Source organism: Mesocricetus auratus, unplaced genomic scaffold (assembly GCF_017639785.1).
Source record: "Mesocricetus auratus isolate SY011 unplaced genomic scaffold, BCM_Maur_2.0 Super-Scaffold_100019, whole genome shotgun sequence".
In the NCBI taxonomy this organism is placed as follows: Eukaryota; Metazoa; Chordata; class Mammalia; order Rodentia; family Cricetidae; genus Mesocricetus; species Mesocricetus auratus.
This window is the reverse complement of record NW_024429200.1, coordinates 17,822,036-17,845,990: the sequence shown is the minus strand read 5'-3', so window position 1 is coordinate 17,845,990 and position 23,955 is coordinate 17,822,036. Positions and strand designations below refer to the sequence as shown.

General features: G+C 42.5%; 1 protein-coding gene across 18 annotated transcripts in view; it reads right to left on the bottom strand.

Moving 5' to 3' along the window:
- Cadps2 (calcium dependent secretion activator 2) overlaps window positions 1–23,955 on the bottom strand; it is a 519,904-nt gene that overhangs the window by 29,481 nt on the left and 466,468 nt on the right. For 16 of the 18 annotated variants that reach the window (XM_040728757.1, XM_040728758.1, XM_040728759.1 and 13 more), the window contains 2 exons: window positions 8,673–8,756; window positions 8,536–8,568 (listed from right to left, as the gene is read on the bottom strand). The exons of the other annotated variants lie outside the window; for them this stretch is intronic. In XM_040728757.1, coding sequence (XP_040584691.1) covers window positions 8,536–8,568; window positions 8,673–8,756 — 117 coding nt within the window. The remainder of the gene's footprint in view (window positions 1–8,535; window positions 8,569–8,672; window positions 8,757–23,955) is intronic. 18 annotated transcript variants of the gene reach the window in all.

Here is a 23,955-nt window from a genome sequence, read left to right as displayed (position 1 = left end):
TGTCATGGTGTCTGTTTAACAAGGAGACACATTTTTAAATATACCATTCCTGTCTCAAAGATTAACTAGAAGCTACAGTGTAATTGACTTAATTTAAAAGTGCATTTCTTAGATCCTAAGGAAAAAAAAAAAGAAAAGAAAGAAAACTTGTGTTGGAGAAACAACCAAGTGTGAAACTATGCTATCCTCTGTCCTTGTACATGATGCCTGGAATTTTTGCAAGTGAAATGCCCACATTTGGTCGTATATCACCAGCGACGAAGTGAAAGGCATGAGGTAAGAACATGGCTTTGGGATCTGAGAGTGCGGCAGGAACTCAGGAACCTTTTTGTAGCCTAGCTCTGCCATGCAAGGCTCAATAATAATGGATTATTAGGGACCACATAACTGTCTTGTGATTGTTAAAAAACTGCATGCCTTTTCACTGTCTAATGCATATATTTCACTCTTTTGGCATTTACACAATAGATAATGATGATTAAGTATTCCCATGATGATACTGTAAAAAATACACTTGATTTATTTAGTTACTTTTTTTTAAAAAAAAAGAATGAAGTATCACAATTATACAACACCTATGTAGAAAGACAAAAGAAAACAGAGTCAAAAAACCTTCCAACTAGATTGATGCCAACCTAAGTACATTATGTTTCCTTCTCTGTAGAGAGAGTACTAGTTCATGGAAAGGGGCAGAGGGAAGAAATTTAAATAACAAAATTTACAATGATTTTTTAAAGATTTTAAAATAGATTTTCAATTTTTAAATAGTGAGACAAATGTCATCTATTAATAACATACATGGACCCCTAGGTTAGGTCTCTAGCAACACACACACACACACACACACACACACACATACACAGAGACACATACACACACACACACACACACACGAGAGAGAGAGAGAGAGAGAGAGAGAGAGAGAGAGAGAGAGAGAGAGAGAGAGAGAGAGAGAGATTTTATTAAAGCTTAAAGTTTTCCTGACCCAAAATGAGAAGCAAGGTTGTGGAGACGGCTCAGGGGATCAAGGGATCAAGGGTTTGCTGTGCAAGCATGCAGAACAGAGTTCAGATCCCCTTTACCCCAGATTCCCAGCTGGAGATGCCTAGATTTTCCATACTGTGGGGGAGGGGATGGAGGCAGGTGGATCCCAGTGGCTAGACATCCAGTTTTTCTGGTCAGCCACTCTCGACAAAATGGCAAGGTTCAGTGACAGAACTTGTCTCAGAAAAGCAGGTGAAGTAACTGAGAAAGACAGATGGACACCAGTCTCTGGCCTCTACACACCCTTGCACACATTCATAACTGAACACACACACAGATCACAAACATGTGGCTGGGAACATTTGAATTAAAGGCGGGCACAACCTTTAAAAAAAATATCTTCCAGACCTGAAGCGTGTAACAAGATGTTTTAAGTACGTGCATGTCAGTCAGTCTTGGACTTCCGAGGAAGAGGAAGCGTGTCTGTCTGCTGCAGAGTTTTTATTCTGAGTAGGTGCCTTATGTGTGCTTTTCTAGTAGTCAATAAAAGTCAGAATCCTCTCACAAAGTCCAAGACTACCTGACACTGGAATGTGCTACATTTAAAGGCCTGTAACATAAGTAGTCACACAGCTTTCACTCAAATAAAAGCTCTGTATTGTGTCTTTTAAGGAGAGACATAATTTATAGTTTATATCCCAACATGTCTAGAAATGGTTTCTGTAAGCGTGTGTGTGTTCCAACATTTTTGGTTTATTACTGGAGTGACTCTTTCCAAGGGCAAGGTTATTTATATATTAAAAACAATACTGTGGTAGAGGGCCCTTGAGCATTTCCCCTTCAATGTTAGCATGTCTGTTGGTGTGGTCCTTGTTCAGGTCTTATTTTGGCAGCCATGTTGATGTGTCAAAGAACTATACACATCCAAGGAATGAATGCTGATGGCAGGAGAAAGTCTTCCTCCAGGGAAGAGCCCAGCAATTGGTTGTCCAACTCCAAGTGGTCAGCCCTGAAATCATATCTATAGAGGTAACACATGGTCTGAGCAGGTTGTATTTATATACTTAGGAACACACAGACACACATACACGCAACCTAAAAAGAAGAGGCCATGGATTTGAGAGAGAGAGAGCAGAAGGAGTGCATGGGAGGAGTGGGAAGGAGGAAAGTGATGTATTTTAATTTCAGAGAATAACAGTGTATTAAAAACCAAATAATTGGAAATGAAAAGTAAAAAGGAATATGAGTGATCCTCAAGGAAAGCAGACAGAATGAGTTTTTCCACCGAGATTTTATGCATTTTTCCACTAAGGCTGGGGATCTGGAGTCTCCTGCTACTTCTGATCTGTGATAAGCATCCCTGCCACCTCTTTGGAGGACCAGCAGCCTCTAACCAGGAATGTGCTAATATGTGTATCAGATGTAAGCTCTACAATTACATGCACGCTGAATGCTACGGATACGAGGTTCATGATGTTGTTGGTTAACTTTGCCTCTTCTATCTGCAGATGTTATGGTACCATGCACTAGAATTATATGAGGGTTTGCGGAGGTCAAGCTAAAAATCTGGGTGTGCTACTTCGTGTCTAGTTATTAAGGCTCAGAGGGGCTGGGATCACTTTAGGTAACTGATGAAAGGAGGCCTGAAGATGTTAGACTGCTAATGGCCAGGGACAGGCCACTAACTTGTTGAGCTTGTAAAAGAAGGAAGAGCTAAGTGGGGGAAAACAAAACAAAAACCAGACAAAACCAAACAACAGCAAGGTAGTGAGGGAAGCTAAGCCTTCTACAAGAGGTACAACGCCTGTTTTGTGTCCTCGTGAGCACATAGATCCTTCAGGGAAGCACGCTCCCGAGTCCTGCCTGGCTTTCCCTCTGATGCACAGCCCTGGATGTAAAGTGACACTGTGAACATAATAAACAATATCAGAAGCACATATGTGAAAGAAGGAGCGGAATGGTAATGACACTGAACTGCTCTTATGACTTGAGACGTCGTTACAGATACCTGCAAGGTGCTAATTATTATGCCAAAATAGAAGACAATGGAAATAAATCTATTCTTCACTTTGTCAAATATACCTGTATTTTCTTTCCAAAGGTGGAGTCAGAAGCTGCAGGAGAAATCATGAGGGCTGGCAGCAACATCAGTCCTAGATATGCCATGCATGTATGCGTGGATATTATAGGATAGCCTCTGGTGTGTTCCTTCTTGGGAACTATCATCCACCTGTCTTTTTTTTGAGTCAGGGTGAGCCACTGCCACTATACATGGGCTTTTTGTGTTGTCTCTGGGGAAGAAAACTCAGGAATTCATACTTGCATGGCAAGGAGTTTAAGAAGGCCTCACCTCTGCCCCTGACCTCAGATATTTCAAGTGTGCCTCACATTGCAAGTACACTAATACACACTTGGATCTTCATGATGACCCCATGATGCCAGTATCCTTAATGCAAAGGAAGGAAGATGGAAGCCACAGGTGAGGCAGCTGACAGTGGACCAAGGAGGGACCTGAACCTGGATACCAGACTTTATGTCATCTGTGCAATACAGAGTTAAGTTGAAGTCACATTTGGGGAACTAAATGAAGATTCTATATGTTTGGCAATGAGCATAAAGAGAGAATGTTTGAAAGGACTGCTACTGAAGAGACTGCAGATACTGAACTGTCTCCTATGTTAGATTCTTTTCAGGATAAACTCCACACTTCTCTCCCTCCTCCACTTCTATCCTCACAAGTTACTGTTTCCAAGCTTCTCGGGTAGAACTCTTAACTCTTCTGGCAGCTTTGTACAAAGTTAAAAGGGTGTCCTGTTTTTAAATGTTTTATGTGATTTGTCCACCGTACTACAGATGCAACGAATAAATGCTGATTTTGTAGAATGTAGTCATTAGATTTTATTTCATAATCAATGGTCATGCATGATAGTAACTGACATTTACTAAGTGCTAATTGCACTCTAGGAAGCCTGGGAAGTGCTTATTCACAATAAGCTTGTAAGAGGTATAATTATAATTTCATTTAATAGACAAACAAATTGGTGCCCAAGGTCACAGTGATACTATAAGCAAAGTGATGGAGGAAGAATTTAAGCACTGGAATCCTGGCTCCCCTAAAGAGCCCCCCCAAACAACAACTACACCACATTATTGTCTCAAATGATACTTTACAAAGGTTTTGTTCATTTAACTTTGTGTGTGTGACATGTGTGCATGTTTCTAAGTATGACTGGTACCTGTGTGGGAGAACAATGGTGGGCACTGGTTTCCATCGTCTACCTTATGTGAAGCAGGCTCTCTCTTTAGGTGCTCACTGCTTCGTAGGCCAGGCTAGCCCACATTATCCTGGGGAGTCTCATCTCTCTGCCTCCCTTCTCATTGCAGGAATGCTGAGATTTCAGACACAACAATCATACCTGTCTTCATGTGATTTCTGGGGATCTGAGTTGAACCCAAGTCCCCCACAGTTGAGAAACAGGTGCTTTCACCTACACAGCCATCTCTCCAGTCTCCCATCCCGTTTTATTACATCTTAGTTTATTTATTTTGTATGCGTGTATGTGTGCATGCATGAGTAGAGGTCAGAGGACAGCTTCTGGGAGTTGGTTTTCTCCTACCATCTGGTTCTGAGGATTGAACTCAGGCTGTCAGACTCGGTACCAACTACCTTTAGCCTTAGACACAGAGTCATCTTATCCTTCCTTCTTTCCAAAACACACAGTGCTTTTAGCTACACCTTACCTATGCCATAAAAACTGAGAGTGTGTGTATGCATGTGTGTGTGTGTGAGTGTGTGCGTGCTGAAGCCACTGGAGGCCAGATGTGTCAGACCCCCTGGAGCTGGGGTTACAGGCAGTTAGTTAGGAGTTGCCTGACAAGTATGCTGGGAAGCGATCTTGGGTCCTCTACAGAAGTAATACATGCCCTCAGCTTCTCCTATTCGAGACAGGCAATTTTAAAAACTGTTGTTAATTTTAGTACATATATTACTCATTCAGTGTTACCAAGCTTTTGGTTTTGGCCTAGTGCTCCTGTTTATAAAGTCAACGTAAACTGTCTTCTCTTAGCTCTGCATTTAACATGCTGGCTATGGCTCTCACATCCGTATTCCTTTCTTCTAGGTATTGTTGTGACAGGGTCACCACATCCAGGACTTTTATTTTATTTTTTTAATTAAGCCAACTGGGCATGGTACTACATGCCTGTAATCCTAGAACTTCAAAGGTGGAGGTATGAGGATCACAATTTTAAGGTGACCTTCAAATATAGCCTGGTCTACAGAAGACCCAGTTAACAGGCCTTTCAAATTTCAAACCATCTGAAATCTTCACCAACATGAATGCTGGGAAGCTCTCTGACGGGTTGCTGGGCTGCATATGTTGAAACTATGCTCATACACTATGCTATATTTAAGCTGCTTCATTTCAACAATCTCCCTTTCTCCTCCTCTTCACCCACTTATCATGTCCAGGGTTTCACTATGTAGCCTTGGCTGGCCTGGAATTTGCCTGGACCAGGCCTGCTTTGAATTCACAGAAATCTGATCCACCTGCCTCTGCCTCTACCTCTGAGTGCTGGGATTGATGGCATGTACCACCACGTCGGGCCAAACAATTTCTTACTAGCTATTACTCATCCTCAGTTGTGTGGTAATTTCAAGTCAACAGGTCTTGGGAACATGAATCTCCCTCCCCCTTTCAGAATATAAATATTTGATTTCATAGGTAATTTTAATTTTATAGTGGATCATTGTTTATACTGATTTGTTTTCAAGACAATTTTCCAGCAAGTGATAGTATTATTGTAAGAAGGTATTATCCCTTTCACAGAATTTTTTTTTTCTCAAGCACTATCTTGTCATCATCCAGTGGGGGACATTTTGGGATCTGTTTTCTCTTGGAAGGACTTAAACAGATATTTAGAATTCAAAGAGTAGAGGCTTGTCATAGGACTAATGCAAATCATATAACTCCTTTGCCCATTTTATAGAAGACTAAACTGAGGTCACCTAAGTAAAATCCCCAGGTCATATAGTTAATCCAATTGTCCAAGGCCACATAAGATGAATAAAAAACTCAGCCATTTCTAAGTCCTAGGCCAGTGAACCTCTGTGTGAAAATAATTAATATTAATTAATTGTGTATGTGTGATTAGGTGTGTGTATGTGGAGGTCAGAGAACAACTTGAGGAGATCAGTTCTTCGTTTTGCCCTGTAGGTTTTGGTGGTTGGATGCAGGATTTCAGAGTTAGTGGCAAGTGTTTTTATCCATGGAGCCATGCCTCCAGCCTCACTTATCAATTTTTTAAAGTTCAACTTATCAATTCTTTTCAGAGTACTCTTTTTGGCGTTGTCTCTAAGTGTTCATCTCTAAACCCAAAGTCCTCTATATTTTCTTTAGAAGATTGTATTCTTTTGTACTTTGCATATGGTTCTATGATGTCTTAATTTTTTTATAAGAATAGAGCCATTGTCCATGAATTTTCCTTAAAATCCTGTTCAGACAGATATATTTGCTGGAGCAGGAATATAGACAATAATAACAGCGAGCAAGATCTACTCACAGTTTTAAAATTAATACGAATCAGCAATAGAATCGTGAGGTCCAGATCCGAGGGAAAACTCATCCGCTGGTAATCTGCCCTGGCCAGGATACTTCTATGCAACAGATAACTCTGCTCCAGGGGATAACCTGATTGAGCAGTGGCCATGGCATTTGCAATTCATCTAAGCCTCGACAGATATGATGAAGAGTCTGGGAATGGCCGCCACAGCATTGCTCATGTTGGCATACCTATGTACTACTTTACTCCCAGACTCCCTGCTCGTGGAGGTATGGGATACACTGTTCCATTAAAAATGCCTATGGTCTGGTACACACCTAACACAGGGATTCAGTGAAGACGTAAGGGTGTCTAATCTAAAGAATAAGAGTTGTTCAGATAATAGATGCGTTTGAATAACCACCACAGCTCCTGGGGACAGGAACCATGATAAAGATCATCATATATTTGAAGGATTATCCTGGTGAAGAAAGAGCAGAACTAGGATTAATGAGTAGAACTCACAGATATACAGAAGGTCAGTTTATTATAATTAAGAATAAGCTGACTAACAGCCAGTTTGCAATCACTGAGATAACTAAACAGAGCTCAGAGCATCTTTGAGAAGGATGACAAATGATGATCTTTCTGCATTGAAGAGAGCAGATGAAGCACTTTCTGCTTCTTTCCACTAACATTTTATGGCATATAGAGGACCTGGTTCATAGTCAATTGAGAGCTTCAAAACTCCAGAGACATAAGTAATTAAAATATCTAATTCTATGTAAATTCAAGATACAACCTATTAGAAGATACATAAGTAGTCCAAGGAAGTAACATGTACACGATGGCTTGTCTTTCTGAAGACATAAAACACAAAAACCTTCCCCTTAGTACTCCCATTCTGTCTTCCATGCATATATTTAAGCCCATGTATTTCCCAGCACTGATCCTAAGTACAAGACAGAGTACAGAGGCTTCTTTGGGGTCACTCTTTAAGTAAAATGTTCCAAAGAAACCCCAACGAATGGAAGGAAGACCAGAGACTTCCAATTTAGAATGTGCACTTAAGACTATTCCATCAGTCACGCTGGTGACAAAATGCAGGTAAGCATTTGAAAAATAAGAAGCACCTGCAAATGTTGCTCAAGGAGTCTTAGCAGCCTGTTCAAGCACAAAGAGGTGGGTCATATTCCAGCAACTTGCTGTGTTTAAAGGTATTCACCATGCTCTAATTGTGTGGAAATTGATAACATATGCTCAAGTACATAATTAGATCAGTTTGGGCTTTGGTCATCTATAAACCATATATTTGAATGTGATACTAATAGAATTTGAAACCCAAATTAATTCAGTACAGCTTCAAAATATTGTACTAAACTGGTTTGTGTTTATCTTATTCCATGGTTTCTACTCTTGGTATCTTAATTTTTGAACAAATTTATAGGTCATGTATTATTTCCAAAGAAGTCTTTGAAAAATGAAATGTTTAAATAAGTGACTATTGATTTATCACCTTTTTATTACAAATTGGGTTCATCGACTTAACTGGTGAGCCTTAATTGCTATTTTAATTCTTACTAGAAACTTGCTAGAACCTTCATATAATGAGTAAGAAGAGTACTGTTTTATATAGTGTAAGGCATTCTCTGTTCCCTTCTGGAGGGCTGTAAGCTCCCTTTGGAGCTCTAATGTCATGGTTTCATAGTGGACTAACTTTCTGACAGCTCCCAAGTTATTGGAGAAAAAGCAAAATACACTGAAATGATGATGCCTAGCTTTTATTATGAGGGTTAGGGTTTGCTTCAGGAAAGAAAACTACTCCCCAACTCAAGGAATGGTACTGGTTTAAAGAATTGAAGTCAACCAACATGGAATCATTATGAGGGGCTGGGAAGAGATAGAAGGGAAGGGAAGCATGGATGGATGGATGGATGGATGGATGGTTGGATGGATGGTTGGATGGGAGGAGGTTAGGAAGGGAAGGAATACACATTAAGAAATACTTACAGGGACATCAACATATTTTGCAGCTGCTTTCACCTTAAATGGGAAAGAAAAGGATAACCATGAGAATTCTTAACTGATACATAAGTACTGTGGTAACTGTTAAAAGACAACCCAAGAGACCTCATTGAGATACTTACAGTGAATGACAGAATGGATGAAAAGAAAGTGCCTTCATCATACCTAGACAGCTTAGACAGCACCCCTTCCAGCACGGAAACAAACTGCAATAGAGTTCATGGTGAGTGATAAGAATGCTTCTGTGCATACAGTGTAAGAATGGGGCACACAATCCATAAACCAACTTTTTCTAGGACAAAAAAAAATCCCACAGCAAATAAACTGACAGCTGAGTTCAGGCAAACGTGAACACAAGCTCCAAGATCCTTTCCCATTGCTAAAAACAATACATTACTTTCTAAAAATAAAAAGTGTGGAATAGAATAGTACATAGCTATGAATGTAGCCTCAAATTATAAACTTACTTAAAATGTTTTTTTTTTTGCAATTGAGCCATTCCTAATCTCCAGTTTTGTAGACGACAATGTCATGTCACAGTATTTATTACTTTCTTTCTCACCGTACTCCCCCACCCCATATCTTTAACAGGTATTTACCAAACAGTTCACACACACACACACACGCACACACACACACACACACACACACACACACAGAGTTTTTGCTACCTATGGATTGTGAGTCAGACACCCCTGTAAGTGGCTCAAGAAAAGCCCCTTCATTCAGTGTGGCCCAGAAAAGCCAAAAGGCTGACCACCACTGATTTAAACCACCAATAAGTAAGGATCATTTTTCAACTTTGATACAGACACTTATGAACAATGACAACTAAACTTAAATATCTATTATGTGTGACTTACCTAGAGGTCAACTTTTTCTACGTATGAATACCGGGCAGTAGAAGAGAGGTGTGACTTGACACTCAGAGCTTTTACAACAGCGGGATAAATCTGACCCTCCTTCACAAGCATTTACCAGACAGTTCTAATTGTGACACCCAAGGATCATCCCTGCTTCCCACAGATGAGTGCGATGTGGACATCATCTGTTCTACTCATGCGGATGTTGGAGGAGGGAAGGCGAAGGAGTGAAATTCAAACAGCTTCAGAAATGTTTCACATACAGACAACTTTTCTTTTTCCTCTCTTCTTCCTCCTCCCCTTCATCCTCTTCCAAACCCCTCCGTCCCCACCTTCTCTGCTTTTGTGACCGGGTGTTATGTGTCCCATTCTGGTCTTGGACTCCACACGTCGTCAAGAATGACTGTGAACTTGTGATCCACCAGCTTTCACCTTTTGAGTGTGGGATTACAGGCATGCACCACCATGTCTACTTTATTTGATACTGAGGGTCAAAATCTAGGTTTTGTGCATGCTAGGTAAATAAGCACTCCACCACTCTAGGCTACATCCCCACCTAGCCTGCCTGCTACCCTTGCTGGGTCTCACTATGTAGCCCTCACTAGCCTAGAACTCACTGTATAGATCTGGCTGGCCTCAAGCTCATAGAGATCCAGCTGTCTCTGCCTCCCAAGTGCTGGGATTAAGGGCATGTGTCACCATACCCAGACACCCAGACATATATATATATATATAATTTTTATTGTGTAAATAAGTACATTATTTATTGGTGTGTGTGTATGAGAGAGAGAGACAGTATGTACATTATAATACAGGTCAGAGGACAACTAATTCTCTCCATTTAGCACATGGGTCCCATTCAGAAACCCAACTGAGGCCAGGCTTAGCTGCAAGAACTCTAACTTGATGAGCTATCTCACTGGCCACTTTTATATCTGTATAGTATTCAGCAATATAAAATTGGAAAATCTTCTTGAGTGACATGAAGATCAGTGGAAAAATAAAGTAATAAGGACACATTACCCTGCTTCTTTCTCCTGTATATCTAAAATAATATGTACTATTGACAAATTACATAATCCCAGAGGGGAAATACTGACAAGGTTTTTTAAATACGAAAAGGGAAATTAACGAAGGCTGGTTTTTGTTCACATAGCAGCTTCTTCAACAAAGTGATAATAGTTCCAGGGACATGACTTATTAGTCTCTCGTGGCCGCAGAACTCACTGTGGGTGCACAGGAGACAATCTCCTCTCTATGGCTGATCAATTACTGCAAAATAGTTTATGCAGAAGAAACCAAAACTTCCCTATAGGCTTCTTCACCACAGCATTTGCGACATGATGTAAGAACACAGAAATACAGTCGCGTACACTGCAGACCACAGTTGTATGTCTCAAGGATTCCATTCAGACGAGTAGCTATCTTCAGGGGTCTAAACGGTGAAAACCACACAATTACAAATTGCTCAGGACTCTACTTATTGCTCAGGAGTCTACTTACTGCTTTCTTCCTGCCGTTAAGCTTTCTTACCAAGAGTGACTGACTGCCTAGCTTTACTTAATGTGGTTTGCCAAGACCCAGAAGATCAATTCTCCAGGGCTCTGTCAGACCAGGGGAAGGGAATTCCAGACTTAATGGCCCTCTGTGGAAAATGCCTCATCTCTTATAGCACAAATCTTGAGAGCAAGGGTGTGCCAGGTGATCTTATTTGCCATGAGGTGCGACAACTACTATGGTTACCTGACAACCTGAGACATCAAAGGCACAGCTCGTGTCTAGTCACTCTGCTCACACAGGTGAACAGGGCCAAGGGCAAGGTAAAGTAGAGCCAAAAATCCTATGGGCAGATGTAGAAGATGAGGGGGCAAGCCGTAGTTCTGCTGCTGTCTAGATATTTTGCTTCTCTTGTCCCACGGGGAAGGTGAAGTTACACAGCTCACCTGACTAGGATGGCACCAAGAACTGTGGAGATCATTAATGTGAAATGGTTGAAAATAGGAAACACTAAAGAAATAGAAAGAAAGGGCCTGTCTGGTGTGATTAGTTAAATTAGTCACGATTTTTCTGAATATCCAAATATGTCGAGTCACGAGTAGGACACTTCAGGGATAAGGAGCAATAATGAGTTTGGCTCATGGACAGTAGGTCTGAGTCAGTGCAATCTATGGAGGTGTCTGGAGGTAGGTGGGGTTGGGGCTGCCGGACCACTTGAACCCTGGGAGAAAGGCTTTGAAGATAGGCGGTCAATCCTAAAGCCCAAGTTCTTCACCTCATGCCACAGAACTGAGAAAACCGAGATGACCCACTAGAAAATGTGCCCAAGCACCTAGGAAGTGCTTGATGAATGTTATTTTGTTACAATTATCATTAAACAACTAACATAGAAAAGACAAGCATGAAAGAGATCCAGGCCTTTCTTCTCAGGAATATACAAAGCTGTGGAAGAAAGATAGGAACACAAATGGGCACAGCATGAAAGAATTATTTTGAAGGATTTACAATAAAAAAGGTAGATAATCCCATGGAGGTTTGGACTGCAGGATGGAAGAAATGGAACCAATTACTGGAAATTAGGAAGCCTCGTGGATAGTAATTGAGGGAAGAAACTTTTCTACTGAGGCACCTGGTAGCCTGTTTTATCTTCTCCGGATATACAGCATCCCTGGACAATAGCAGAGTAAATCCTAGGTGTGGGCCACAGCCATGCCCTACACAGTATTCTTTACTTCTATTTCAACAATAGCAGGAAGCCTCTGTTTGGGTTCCTCCCTGTCCCAAGTGGTCCCCAGGGAGACACAAACACAGGAGGGACTCTAAGGGCTTACAGAGATTGCACCCCTGGGATCAACCAAGTGAGCCCCAGTTCCTACAGGAAGGTTTCCTTTGTAGGATTGTTGTTGAGGCCCTCATGACGGAAAAGCTACCTTCCTAGTCAGACTATTAAAATCAAGATTAGTGACGGCGTATTTTCCATTTGGCTTTTAATTGCACAAACCAGCAAGAATCCAAAGAAATGCAGCTAAATGCTGAGCTTCCTTGCTGCATCTTTAACTGTTTCCTGTGAACTTTCTCCATACAGCTCTGGGAGATTATAAATACTTATGGCTTTGCCTTGTGATTTCTGCTCTCCTGAGGGTGTTGGGTTGGAACGAAACACTGCAATTTCTTTGTTTCCCTGTTCTTTACTGTGGATGTCATGCACTGGGTTTGTTTGAGTAACATTTAACACTTGGAGTCTGTCTGGGTAATTACTGCCTTTGCCTCGTGCTACATACACACGCTCAAGGAAATGCAAGATGAAAGTGCTCTCAAATGACTGGTGGGACAAAACATGAGGAGTGCCACAAGGCGGGACGCTTTACATGCCCTGCTGAATTTTAAGGGGATATAAGAATCATTGCAACAGGCGGTGTGATTCGTGCATTCATAGCAGGATGTAAAAACCATACATTCTGAGGCGTGCTGGGGACTGCAGACTGCTGGGTTCGTCACTCGGATACTGCCTTTTCAGTCATGAAGTAAACAAAGGGCAGTTGTATCATTTCCTTTGCAATTTTTAAATTTTTTCCCACAGACAGGACAGCCATTCAAAACATGCTATTGTGGGTAAAAAAGCAAGGGTTATAGCAAGGGATAAAAAAGCAAGGGATATAGACTAGTAGATGCTTTGTTGTTAACATCAAGACTAACTAATATTAAAATTTCACATAACCAGACAATCAGAGCCTGAAAGGAAGTTTTCTCCCCTCAACAGAATGTCACTAATATAACAACTTTTTCTCTCCTCTTTCTCCAACTGTGAACCAGTTCCTTTATGCTTTGTTGTAACCCTGAAACCATCTTTCTAGACCATGGACATCCATGTGAAGGAGGATGGGTAGTGCTTGACAGTGTGTACTTATCTGTAAAGTTTCCTGTCCCGCAATGAATCTCTAAGACAGTCTTCAAAACACCACACCTAGCCCAGATGTTGCCAAATCCCTCTTTTCCCTCATTGTTTCTTCTTCCTTTGTTCTCCCTAGTGTAGTGACCTGCCTATTTCTCACCTCCTTGTAAATGAACAGCCCTTAGCAGCGTTTGTCATACCTTGTAGAGCACATACTTGGATTTAATCAGGTACCTTCTGCATATATGGCCTTGATCCAAAGAAGTAAATTTAATAAAAATAATTTTTCCAGGCTGAGTTGGCAAGCTATTATCATCATAACATCAAGGCAGCCAGGAGATATTTACTCTGTGTCCACCTTATTCCTCAGAGGAATCCGGGATAAAGCATTCTATGCTCCTAGAAAGAACATGTGTGCCCACACATTACTTTATGAATCTACATATCTATACCTAGATACTCAGTGAGAGAGTATATTTCCCTTCTTCTGTTTTCCTTTTCAACAATATTTGAAGCTCAAGGGAGTTGAGCATTCTTGAGATGCTCTTTGAATTCACAACCAGACAAAGAGTGCCTCAGTGAGGGAGAGCCATCCTTATAGTTGTTCATTTTCTTATTCTTGGATCTCTTAATTCTTTGTCCTGACCAATGTCACCTGGTTTTTCTTTGGTATTCTCAATACTACATATAATGAATTCCATCTTCATCTCCCTGACTTACAGATGGCATCTTTGCCAACTCCAGTTACCTGTCCAAACCAGTCTTATGGCATCCATGTCTATGTGGAACTAACAGCAAATGAGCCTGTCCTTGGTCTGGCTGGTACAACCTGTACACAAGGAAGTCAGGGCTAGAGGGTGAAGCTGCCACTCTTTCCCTCTGTGATCTTCTTCTTGAGCTCTGTAGGGTGCTATGGAAAGGTTGCAGGCTGAGGGGCCAGCAGGGTTCTATGAGTATGCACCTTGAGAGCTCGAATGTCTATTCCCTCATTTGTGAATGGGGAACTGCAATCCTGGTGGGAGGTGGGGGCCACATGGGTGGGGCCCCGGACTTTTCTCTCAGTCAGAGCAGCTTAACTTTAGTGAGGGTTACATTTTGTTTCTCTTACTATCCCAAATTTTGGGCAGCTTAAGTAGTGTTTTTTTTTTTAACACAAGGTGGCAATAAATACGGTGTTTAGCATTAGATTTAGATATAGCATTCTGTCTATCATTTCCCCTCTTGGTAAAAAATGCTCTCAGTTCCGTTCTGCGGAGAGCACCTCTGCCTCATCCCTCTGCTTTCCACTTATCCTCTGGGGGCTCCAGCTACCGCACTTCAGGCCTGGGAGTAACAGCTACTGAGGGTGCATCGTTTCAAATTATCACATTGGTAATTTCAGCCCACACACTTCCTTGCCCCCCTCCATATCTAAGGTCCTCTACTGACATCTTCCTGGGACATCTCAAACTTAATCATACTGTGACCTATAATGTCATCATGATCTTGCTCTCCAAGTCTGTTTCTCTTTGCAGGGCACCTGAATCAATGAATGACACTTGGCTCTTGTCTGTGATTCCTGTCATAAACCGAAGAGTAGCCTTTAATGTTTGCTGCCTCTGCAAGGTACTAAACTCTGTTCATGGTGCATCTTAAATGCTTGGGATTAGTTTCCTAGAGGCCAAAGTAAAAGCCTCCTGCAAAGTCTGTTTGCTATAGGCCATCCGATGATTCTTCTAATACAGAGCTGCTTAATTCTTCACCTCACCTTGCACCTCACCCATCTTTTCAGTGACTTCCTACTGCTCTTGGGATCAAGGCTCAAAACTCCTTAGCACATCCTATCAGCTTCTCCTCACCTCGTTCAGCTTCATTTTACACCAGGCCCTGGTGCCTGCAGCGTCTTCTACCTAACAGCTCTGTCTCTCTTTTCCTGGTTGACTCTTTCATTGTTTAGAATTCAGCGTCTGCCTGAGAAAACTTGTTCTGTCCTCTAACTACATGAGTCACCGTGTCATATGATTTGTGACACGCCACACATTTGTCTGGATGTCATGTTTATTAGCTTGTTTCTCCCATGGGGTCAGAAAACTCCCCAAAGAGCAGGACCTTGTCTGTTTTGCTAGCACTGTATCCCTGGCATTGAGCACACGGCCTGGGACCCAGTTGCATGTTGAAAATCTGTGATGCCTCAGGATCATGAATTTCAGTGTTTTTTTTTCTTGTCCCTTTCCCTTGAAATCTTTTAAAACAATACGCAGTCTCACGAAAGGTCATTTATTTAATGTTCCTGGTGACAGACAGAACCAACCCAGAGCACTGACATTGAAGCAGGTTTGTTTAGTGTTTTCCAGATAAACTTTTATCTTCTTTTAATACTAGTCACTCAACAAACACTGTTGCGAGAGAAGCTCTCTACATAGTATAAAGTATAATGGAGCAAGAGAATGAGATTCTTGATTTTGAGAGAGACTCACATGTGAAAACATGTCAAGTGATGAAGGAAGGTGTGGGTAACAAATTAAATTTGCTAGGAAGGTTAGATGGTGTCCAGGAAGGAAGTCAACACTTTTTCAGTGAAACTATGAAAGGAAAGTTAGAAAGACCTCCTGATCAGGGATCTGGGTTGTGAAAAGGTACAGAGGGTTAAACAGGTAACACAGAACTCACTAGAATGCTGGATACACTAGATCCTGGGAAGTGAGTAAGAGTGTTGGAGGAACAAAAGTGATTAGTTGAAAAAGACTTGGAGGTGATACCTGGTGTATGTGTGAACCTCTTCCCAATTATCTTAAGGATTAGGAGTCTTAATCTTTTGTATGATCTTACTCTGAGTTATTAGGAATTTGTAGTAAACGATGCTAGGGCATGTTAAGTGTAACACTGCGTCATCATGAATATTAGGCAGCTAGTCAGTGCTCTCCAAACGCATCAACAAACGCATCTCACGGGACAGTAACAAAAATCTAGTGCAAGGCACAATTTAGAAAACGATGGCAAAGCAATAAGGCACAGGTGACAGGGATCAGGGATGATGGCACAGGTGACAGGGATCAGGAATGATGGCACAGGGACAGGGATCAGGAATGATGGCACAGGGATCAGGAATGATGGCACAGGGACAGGGATCAGGAATGATGGCACAGGGACAGGGATCAGGAATGATGGCACAGGGATCAGGAATGATGGCACAGGGATCAGGAATGATGGCACAGGGACAGGGATCAGGGATGATGGCACAGGGACAGGGATCAGGAATGATGGCACAGGGACAGGGATCAGGGATGATGGCACAGGGACAGGGATCAGGGATGATGGAACAGGGATCAGGAATGATGGCACAGGGACAGGGATCAGGAATGATGGCACAGGGACAGGGATCAGGAATGATGGCACAGGGATCAGGGATCAGGGATGATGGCACAGGTGACAGGGATCAGGAATGATGGCACAGGGACAGGGATCAGGAATGATGGCACAGGGACAGGGATCAGGGATGATGGCACAGGGACAGGGATCAGGGATGATGGAACAGGGACAGGGATCAGGAATGATGGCACAGGTGACAGGGATCAGGGATGATGGCACAGGGACAGGGATCAGGAATGATGGCACAGGTGACAGGGATCAGGGATGATGGCACAGGGACAGGGATCAGGGATGATGGAACAGGGATCAGGAATGATGGCACAGGGACAGGGATCAGGAATGATGGCACAGGGATCAGGAATGATGGCACAGGGACAGGGATCAGGAATGATGGCACAGGGACAGGGATCAGGAATGATGGCACAGGGATCAGGAATGATGGCACAGGGATCAGGAATGATGGCACAGGGACAGGGATCAGGGATGATGGCACAGGGACAGGGATCAGGAATGATGGCACAGGGACAGGGATCAGGGATGATGGCACAGGGACAGGGATCAGGGATGATGGAACAGGGATCAGGAATGATGGCACAGGGACAGGGATCAGGAATGATGGCACAGGGACAGGGATCAGGAATGATGGCACAGGGATCAGGGATCAGGGATGATGGCACAGGTGACAGGGATCAGGAATGATGGCACAGGGACAGGGATCAGGAATGATGGCACAGGGACAGGGATCAGGGATGATGGCACAGGGACAGGGATCAGGGATGATGGAACAGGGACAGGGATCAGGAATGATGGCACAGGTGACAGGGATCAGGGATGATGGCACAGGGACAGGGATCAGGAATGATGGCACAGGGACAGGGATCAGGAATGATGGCACAGGTGACAGGGATCAGGAATGATGGCACAGGGACAGGGATCAGGAATGATGGCACAGGGACAGGGATCAGGGATGATGGCACAGGGATCAGGGATGATGGCACAGGGACAGGGATCAGGGATGATGGAACAGGGACAGGGATCAGGAATGATGGCACAGGTGACAGGGATCAGGGATGATGGCACAGGTGACAGGGATCAGGAATGATGGCACAGGGACAGGGATCAGGAATGATGGCACAGGGATCAGGGATGATGGCACAGGTGACAGGGATCAGGGATGATGGCACAGGGACAGGGATCAGGGATGATGGAACAGGGACAGGGATCAGGGATGATGGAACAGGGATCAGGAATGATGGCACAGGGACAGGGATCAGGAATGATGGCACAGGGACAGGGATCAGGGATGATGGCACAGGGATCAGGGATCAGGGATGATGGCACAGGTGACAGGGATCAGGGATGATGGCACAGGGATCAGGAATGATGGCACAGGTGACAGGGATCAGGGATGATGGCACAGGTGACAGGGATCAGGAATGATGGCACAGGGACAGGGATCAGGAATGATGGCACAGGGACAGGGATCAGGGATGATGGCACAGGTGACAGGGATCAGGGATGATGGCACAGGTGACAGGGATCAGGGATGATGGCACAGGTGACAGGGATCAGGAATGATGGCACAGGGACAGGGATCAGGAATGATGGCACAGGGACAGGGATCAGGGATGATGGCACAGGGACAGGGATCAGGGATGATGGCACAGGGACAGGGATCAGGGATGATGACACAGGGACAGGGATCAGGGATGATGGCACAGGGACAGGGATCAGGGATGATGGCACAGGTGACAGGGATCAGGGATGATGGCACAGGGACAGGGATCAGGGATGATGGAACAGGGACAGGGATCAGGGATGATGGCACAGGTGACAGGGATCAGGGATGATGGCACAGGGACAGGGATCAGGGATGATGGCACAGGTGACAGGGATCAGGAATGATGGCACAGGTGACAGGGATCAGGGATGATGGCACAGGTGACAGGGATCAGGAATGATGGCACAGGGACAGGGATCAGGGATGATGGAACAGGGACAGGGATCAGGGATGATGGAACAGGGATCAGGAATGATGGCACAGGGACAGGGATCAGGGATGATGGAACAGGGACAGGGATCAGGAATGATGGCACAGGGACAGGGATCAGGGATGATGGCACAGGTGACAGGGATCAGGGATGATGGCACAGGGACAGGGAGCACCTTGAAGACATACCCTACCTTGTGTTCTGAAAGGCACTCTAGCTGCACTGTGGAGACCTAATTAATGGAAGGGAAGCATGCCGGCAAACTCTGAGGTACGGATTTAAACAAACATTGAAAAGAGGGTAGCAATGAGAACAGAGACGGGCAGAACATGGACTCACTAAGCTTTGGTATCCTCTCATGTGAGGAGCTCTCAGGCAAGGATCCTGGGATGAAGATGTTTTTACAATGGGGAGACAGCATTATAAGTATTAGAGGCAATGCCTGCCCAGTGACTAAGTTAAATGGCCGCGGTATCCTGACCGTGCAAAGGTAGCATAATCACTTGTTCCTTAATTAGGGACTAGTATGAAAGGCTAAATGAGTTAATATCAATGGACTCAGGATTTGCAGATGAACAGCATTTAGGTTGAAAGTGATGGGAACATTCTCACAGAAACTGACTCATGGAGGTAGACAGGAGGCCACTGGAAATATGGGCTTGTAGGCAAAACCAAGGGCAACAATAGTAACATGAATTAATATTTAAATAGTACTTAAAGCATAAGCTCTTCTGTCCTAAGATTATGTGCATTAGCCTGGTAGTGATGGTGCATACCGCTGATCCCAGCACAGGGGAGGCAGAGGCAGGTTGATCTCTATTAGTTCAGGTCATCCTGGTCTACAGAGTAAGTTTCCAGCACTCATGTCAGGTAGTTCATCACCAGAACATGGGCATCTGATGTTTCTAGCCTTTGTAGTCTCCTACATACCCACACAAAGACATACATTGTTATAAACACTAATAAAATTTTAAAAATACAAAAATGGGAACCCAGAAACCGTGAGATACAACAATGGAGGGAAGCTTATAGCTTTGAGTGCCTACATTAAAAAAATAAATTAACAATGCAAATCAAGGTCTCAGCAAAACAACTAAACCTGTAATTAGCAGATATAAATAAAAAATACAGAATCAAATAATGCTGATACAAAAGAATAAAATGGAGATCAATGAAACAAAGAGTTGGTTATTTAAAAAAATATATGATTGATGAACCCTTAGCCAAACTAACTAAAAGAGAGAAAAGACTCAGATAAATAAACAGGAAAGAGAGAGAGGTAGAGGAGAGGGAGGGGGAGGGGGAGAGAGAGACTGAGACTACAGACATCAATAGGTCTATTAAGGAGTGTATTTAAAAATTATTATGTATTTCATGTGTACAGGTGTTTTGCCCACATGTGTATCTGTATACCACATGCAAGCCTAGTGCTTGAGGAGACCAGAAGAGGGCATCATATCCCTGGAACTCAAGTTACAAGCAGCTGTGAGCTGCCAGGTGGGTACTGGGAATCAAACCTAAGTCCTCTGGAAGATCACCCAGTACTCTTAACTGCTGAGCCACCTCTCCAGCCCATCATTTAAGAATATTTGAAAACTTAAACTGCAGCAAACTGAAAAATATTTAACACATGTCCAAATTCCTAGACATAACTACCTAAATTGAAGCAAAAGGATATAAACACAACAATAAACAATGAGCTGAAACTGTCATAAAAGCAAAACTAAATGAAACAAAGACAAGCCTGGGGCATAATGAATTCACAGTCTAATTCTACCAGACTTTTAAAGGGGGAACAAACAGCAACACATCTCCAACCACTTCTTGGAATAGAAGAAGGAATGCTTGTATTAAATATGGACCCTTTTCCTCTTCCCCGATGTCTCATTTAGAGTCACTGGAGACTCAGGCATTGTACAATGGATTTTTAGCAGATCACAAGTAATTTTCTGGCATGTTGACATCTAAGAACTGTTGAATAAAAATATTTTCTTTCCTTAATGAATAAGCCCACCATTTATCCACTCCTCAGCCCCTGGCAGCTGGCCCACTTGGAGACCATGTCAGTTGGCTCAAACAAAATCTGTTCCCACGGTGACTGATGAAAGGTGTTTCTTTCTAAAGATGATTTGTAAATACTGGAAGAAGCAATCGATTGTTCAAATGGATGGGCACCAGCATATGGGTTATGAAATCAGAGAAGGTTCACACAACCACAGAAATAAACCTCTATCAAGCCTGAAGAAATGGAGGTACAGCAAGTGTCTGACACAGAATCCACAGCAGTCACCGTCAAGAAGCTCACTGAGACCTCATTGCTGCAGACACTATACACTTTGGTTAGAGGACATGAAGGAATCAAGGTGGTAATGATCAGGAAGCTTCCTCCCTGCTGGTGACTGGCTTTCTCACTGGAAGGTGCTATTCAGGCCAGTGAGGGGGGAAAGGTCATCAACAGTCTTACACAGCTGTGAACCCTGTGAACCCAAATAACAGCCAGTGTGACAAGGCATGCCCAATGCTTCAACAGTGGCAGAAATGTTATGGGAGTAACCAACTTCTTTCAGAGTGAATTTAAGGCCTGTTTCACGGGAGAAATACATGCCTGGCGCTGTGACTCTAGCCAAGAATCCATGGCTCCGGGGGTGAATCTACTACTATTATTTTGTTAAATGGACATAGCTTCAGCCTGCCCTCTAAGCATATTCTTACGCCCATAGGTTAGTGGAGATTCTAGGCCATAATAGACAAGTTGTGTTGTATTTTTGTACAGTGATAGGTAGTCAATGCAGAAATTCATTTCAAGTCAATGGGTATTGAATAAGTAACTGTAGAGTACTCAGCCACAAATGGGACCATCTTAGAAGAGGAGAATAAAGATGGTTAGAGCCAGAGATTGGAGAGGACTACGGCAGAAAAAAAATCTCCTGGATATGTATGATGGGATTACTAAATGCATGAACTCACAGAAGCTGTGGTTATCTGCACAAGAGCTACCCAAGTTCAATTTAGTCAGCATTCAAGCTTGGAGTAGGAGAGGCACATGAGCCCATACAGCTTGGTAAAGACCTATTGACAATTGATTGCATCTAGGGGAGTGAGACTCAGTTTTCCTTAAGGGTGTGGCTTCTGGCGGATCTACTGTGCTCCACCGGATGGTCTCATAATCATAAGTATATGGGTCACACAAACTGAATTTGGTGGGTTATTAAATAAAAAAAAGGACACAAAATTGTGTGAATGAGGAGTGGATCTGGGGTGGGCCTGGGAGGAGTTATGGGGAGGACTTTGATGTGAATATGATCAAAGTACAGTGTATACATGTATAAAATTCTGAAATAATAAAGTATATTAACAAAGCACTATATGAAAACATAGGAGCTAGGTGAATCAGGAAAATACATAAATAACAAGTTTAATAAGGAGACAGAAATAATAAGAATCTCTGTGATAGAAGTCTATAAAGGCTGAATTGACAGAAATAAATATAAAACAAACAAACAAACAAACAAGAAGCCCAAGTCATCTGAAAGTAGTATCCAATCAGAGTACTGAAAGGGAACAGTGTGGAAGAATGAAGGAAATTCAAGGGATTCTTGCCCTGCTTCCTGATTGCAGATAGAGTGTGACCCTGCATGTCCCTGAACATGATAAACTGTAGTCTCTGAAACTGTCAGCTCAGAGAGACCCCTCTTCCCTTGAATTCTTTTCCTCCTGGATATGATCAGACAACAAGAAAAGCAATGGATACAAGGCAATAGTGTACTAAAACCATTTTTCTTCATGATTGTTTTCTACCCCAAACCTTTGACCAGAAACATTTCACAAACGAAACCACAGAAGACATCAATTAGAATCTCACTACCCAGCATAGCCTCCATTAACATTGGGTTACCATTCTTAATAGTGTAGTTCCCAGGTAATGAGAATCCAGATCATACTTCACCATTCTAAGATTTTCTCTTTTATCCATTTGTTGCTGTCTTTTAAAACATACTTTGTAATTATGATTCCCCAAATCATAGGCTAACATAGATGTCTGACATAACAAAAGTCAGAATGGGTATAATGTGTGTATCTCTGACTACTGTGAAATATGCAGAAAGGCAAAGGTATATTAATGTGTTTGGTGTTTCTGAAGTGTCTTCCAGACACACTGACAATTTAGATCCTGAATATATGAAACTTGAGTGGCTCATTTCATGTTTTTCAACAGTGTTAACTTAAAATCATCTAAGCTCATTCATTGGAAAAGCTGGTATCTGCACTCCTTAAATTATTAATGAAGATTTTTTTGAGGCAGTTTCTCTGTATAACAGTTGTGGCTGTCCTGGAACTCACCAGTCTGGCCGCAAACTCATAGAGCTCTGCCTGCCTCTGTCACCCAAGTGCTGGGATTAAAGGCATATGTCACCATGTCCAGCGAAGATTAATATTCTTAAATTGTTATCTACACAGAGTATCACCTGCCTAGAAAATTGGCGTTGCTTTTTCTTTGCAGTGAATACATTATGAAACCTGTTCTGAACTTCTTTGATATAAAGCATTGAAGGACTAGCTGCAACTGCTTGTCAAAATTCTACTTAAAGAATATCCATTTTCTTTCTACACCATTTAAAAGTCATGCTGTATCTGTGCATCTTTACAGGGCATATAATATTTTGGTACATTTATACACTGTGTGCTGTCAACACAGGATACTTAATTTTCCCATCATCTCCTCTTCCTAATGAGAGCATTATAAGTTTGTCTCTTCCAAGTGTTTTGAATAATATGGTTCAATAATCACAAATATAATTGCTCTCAATGTAAAGTCCTTATCCATCTCGTGTACCTGGGACCTTGAATCCATTAGCTAATGACTTCTCAAACTCTTTTGAGTTCTTAGTGCTGACAGCATCTCTTCCACAGTAAGCTTTTGCTTTCAAATGACATCTCTGAACATGCCTGGTCCTCACAAATGCTACCTGTGGCCATCTGTTATGCCTTAGTAGCATCTAAATCACATAATTGCTAAATGGCAAAGTCATTTCCTCTTGATTTTCATGTATACAATGAAATGGCATTGCATTTATCAAACACAGAGCAGAAATTTGTGAAGTTCTGATATGACCCTGGCAGCTTTGTCTGTGTTTGAGGCTAGATCTCAAGCCCAAGGGATGTCACTACAAAAAACAGGCTAAGTTCAAAGACTGAGGGTACTCAGAATCTGCTCTGGAAGTAAAACAGAGAGCATGAATGGGTCACAATAAGGGGTTCCTGAAAAGAAGCATTGTTTCTTCAAAGGAAAACACTTGCAAATTTCTTCACATAA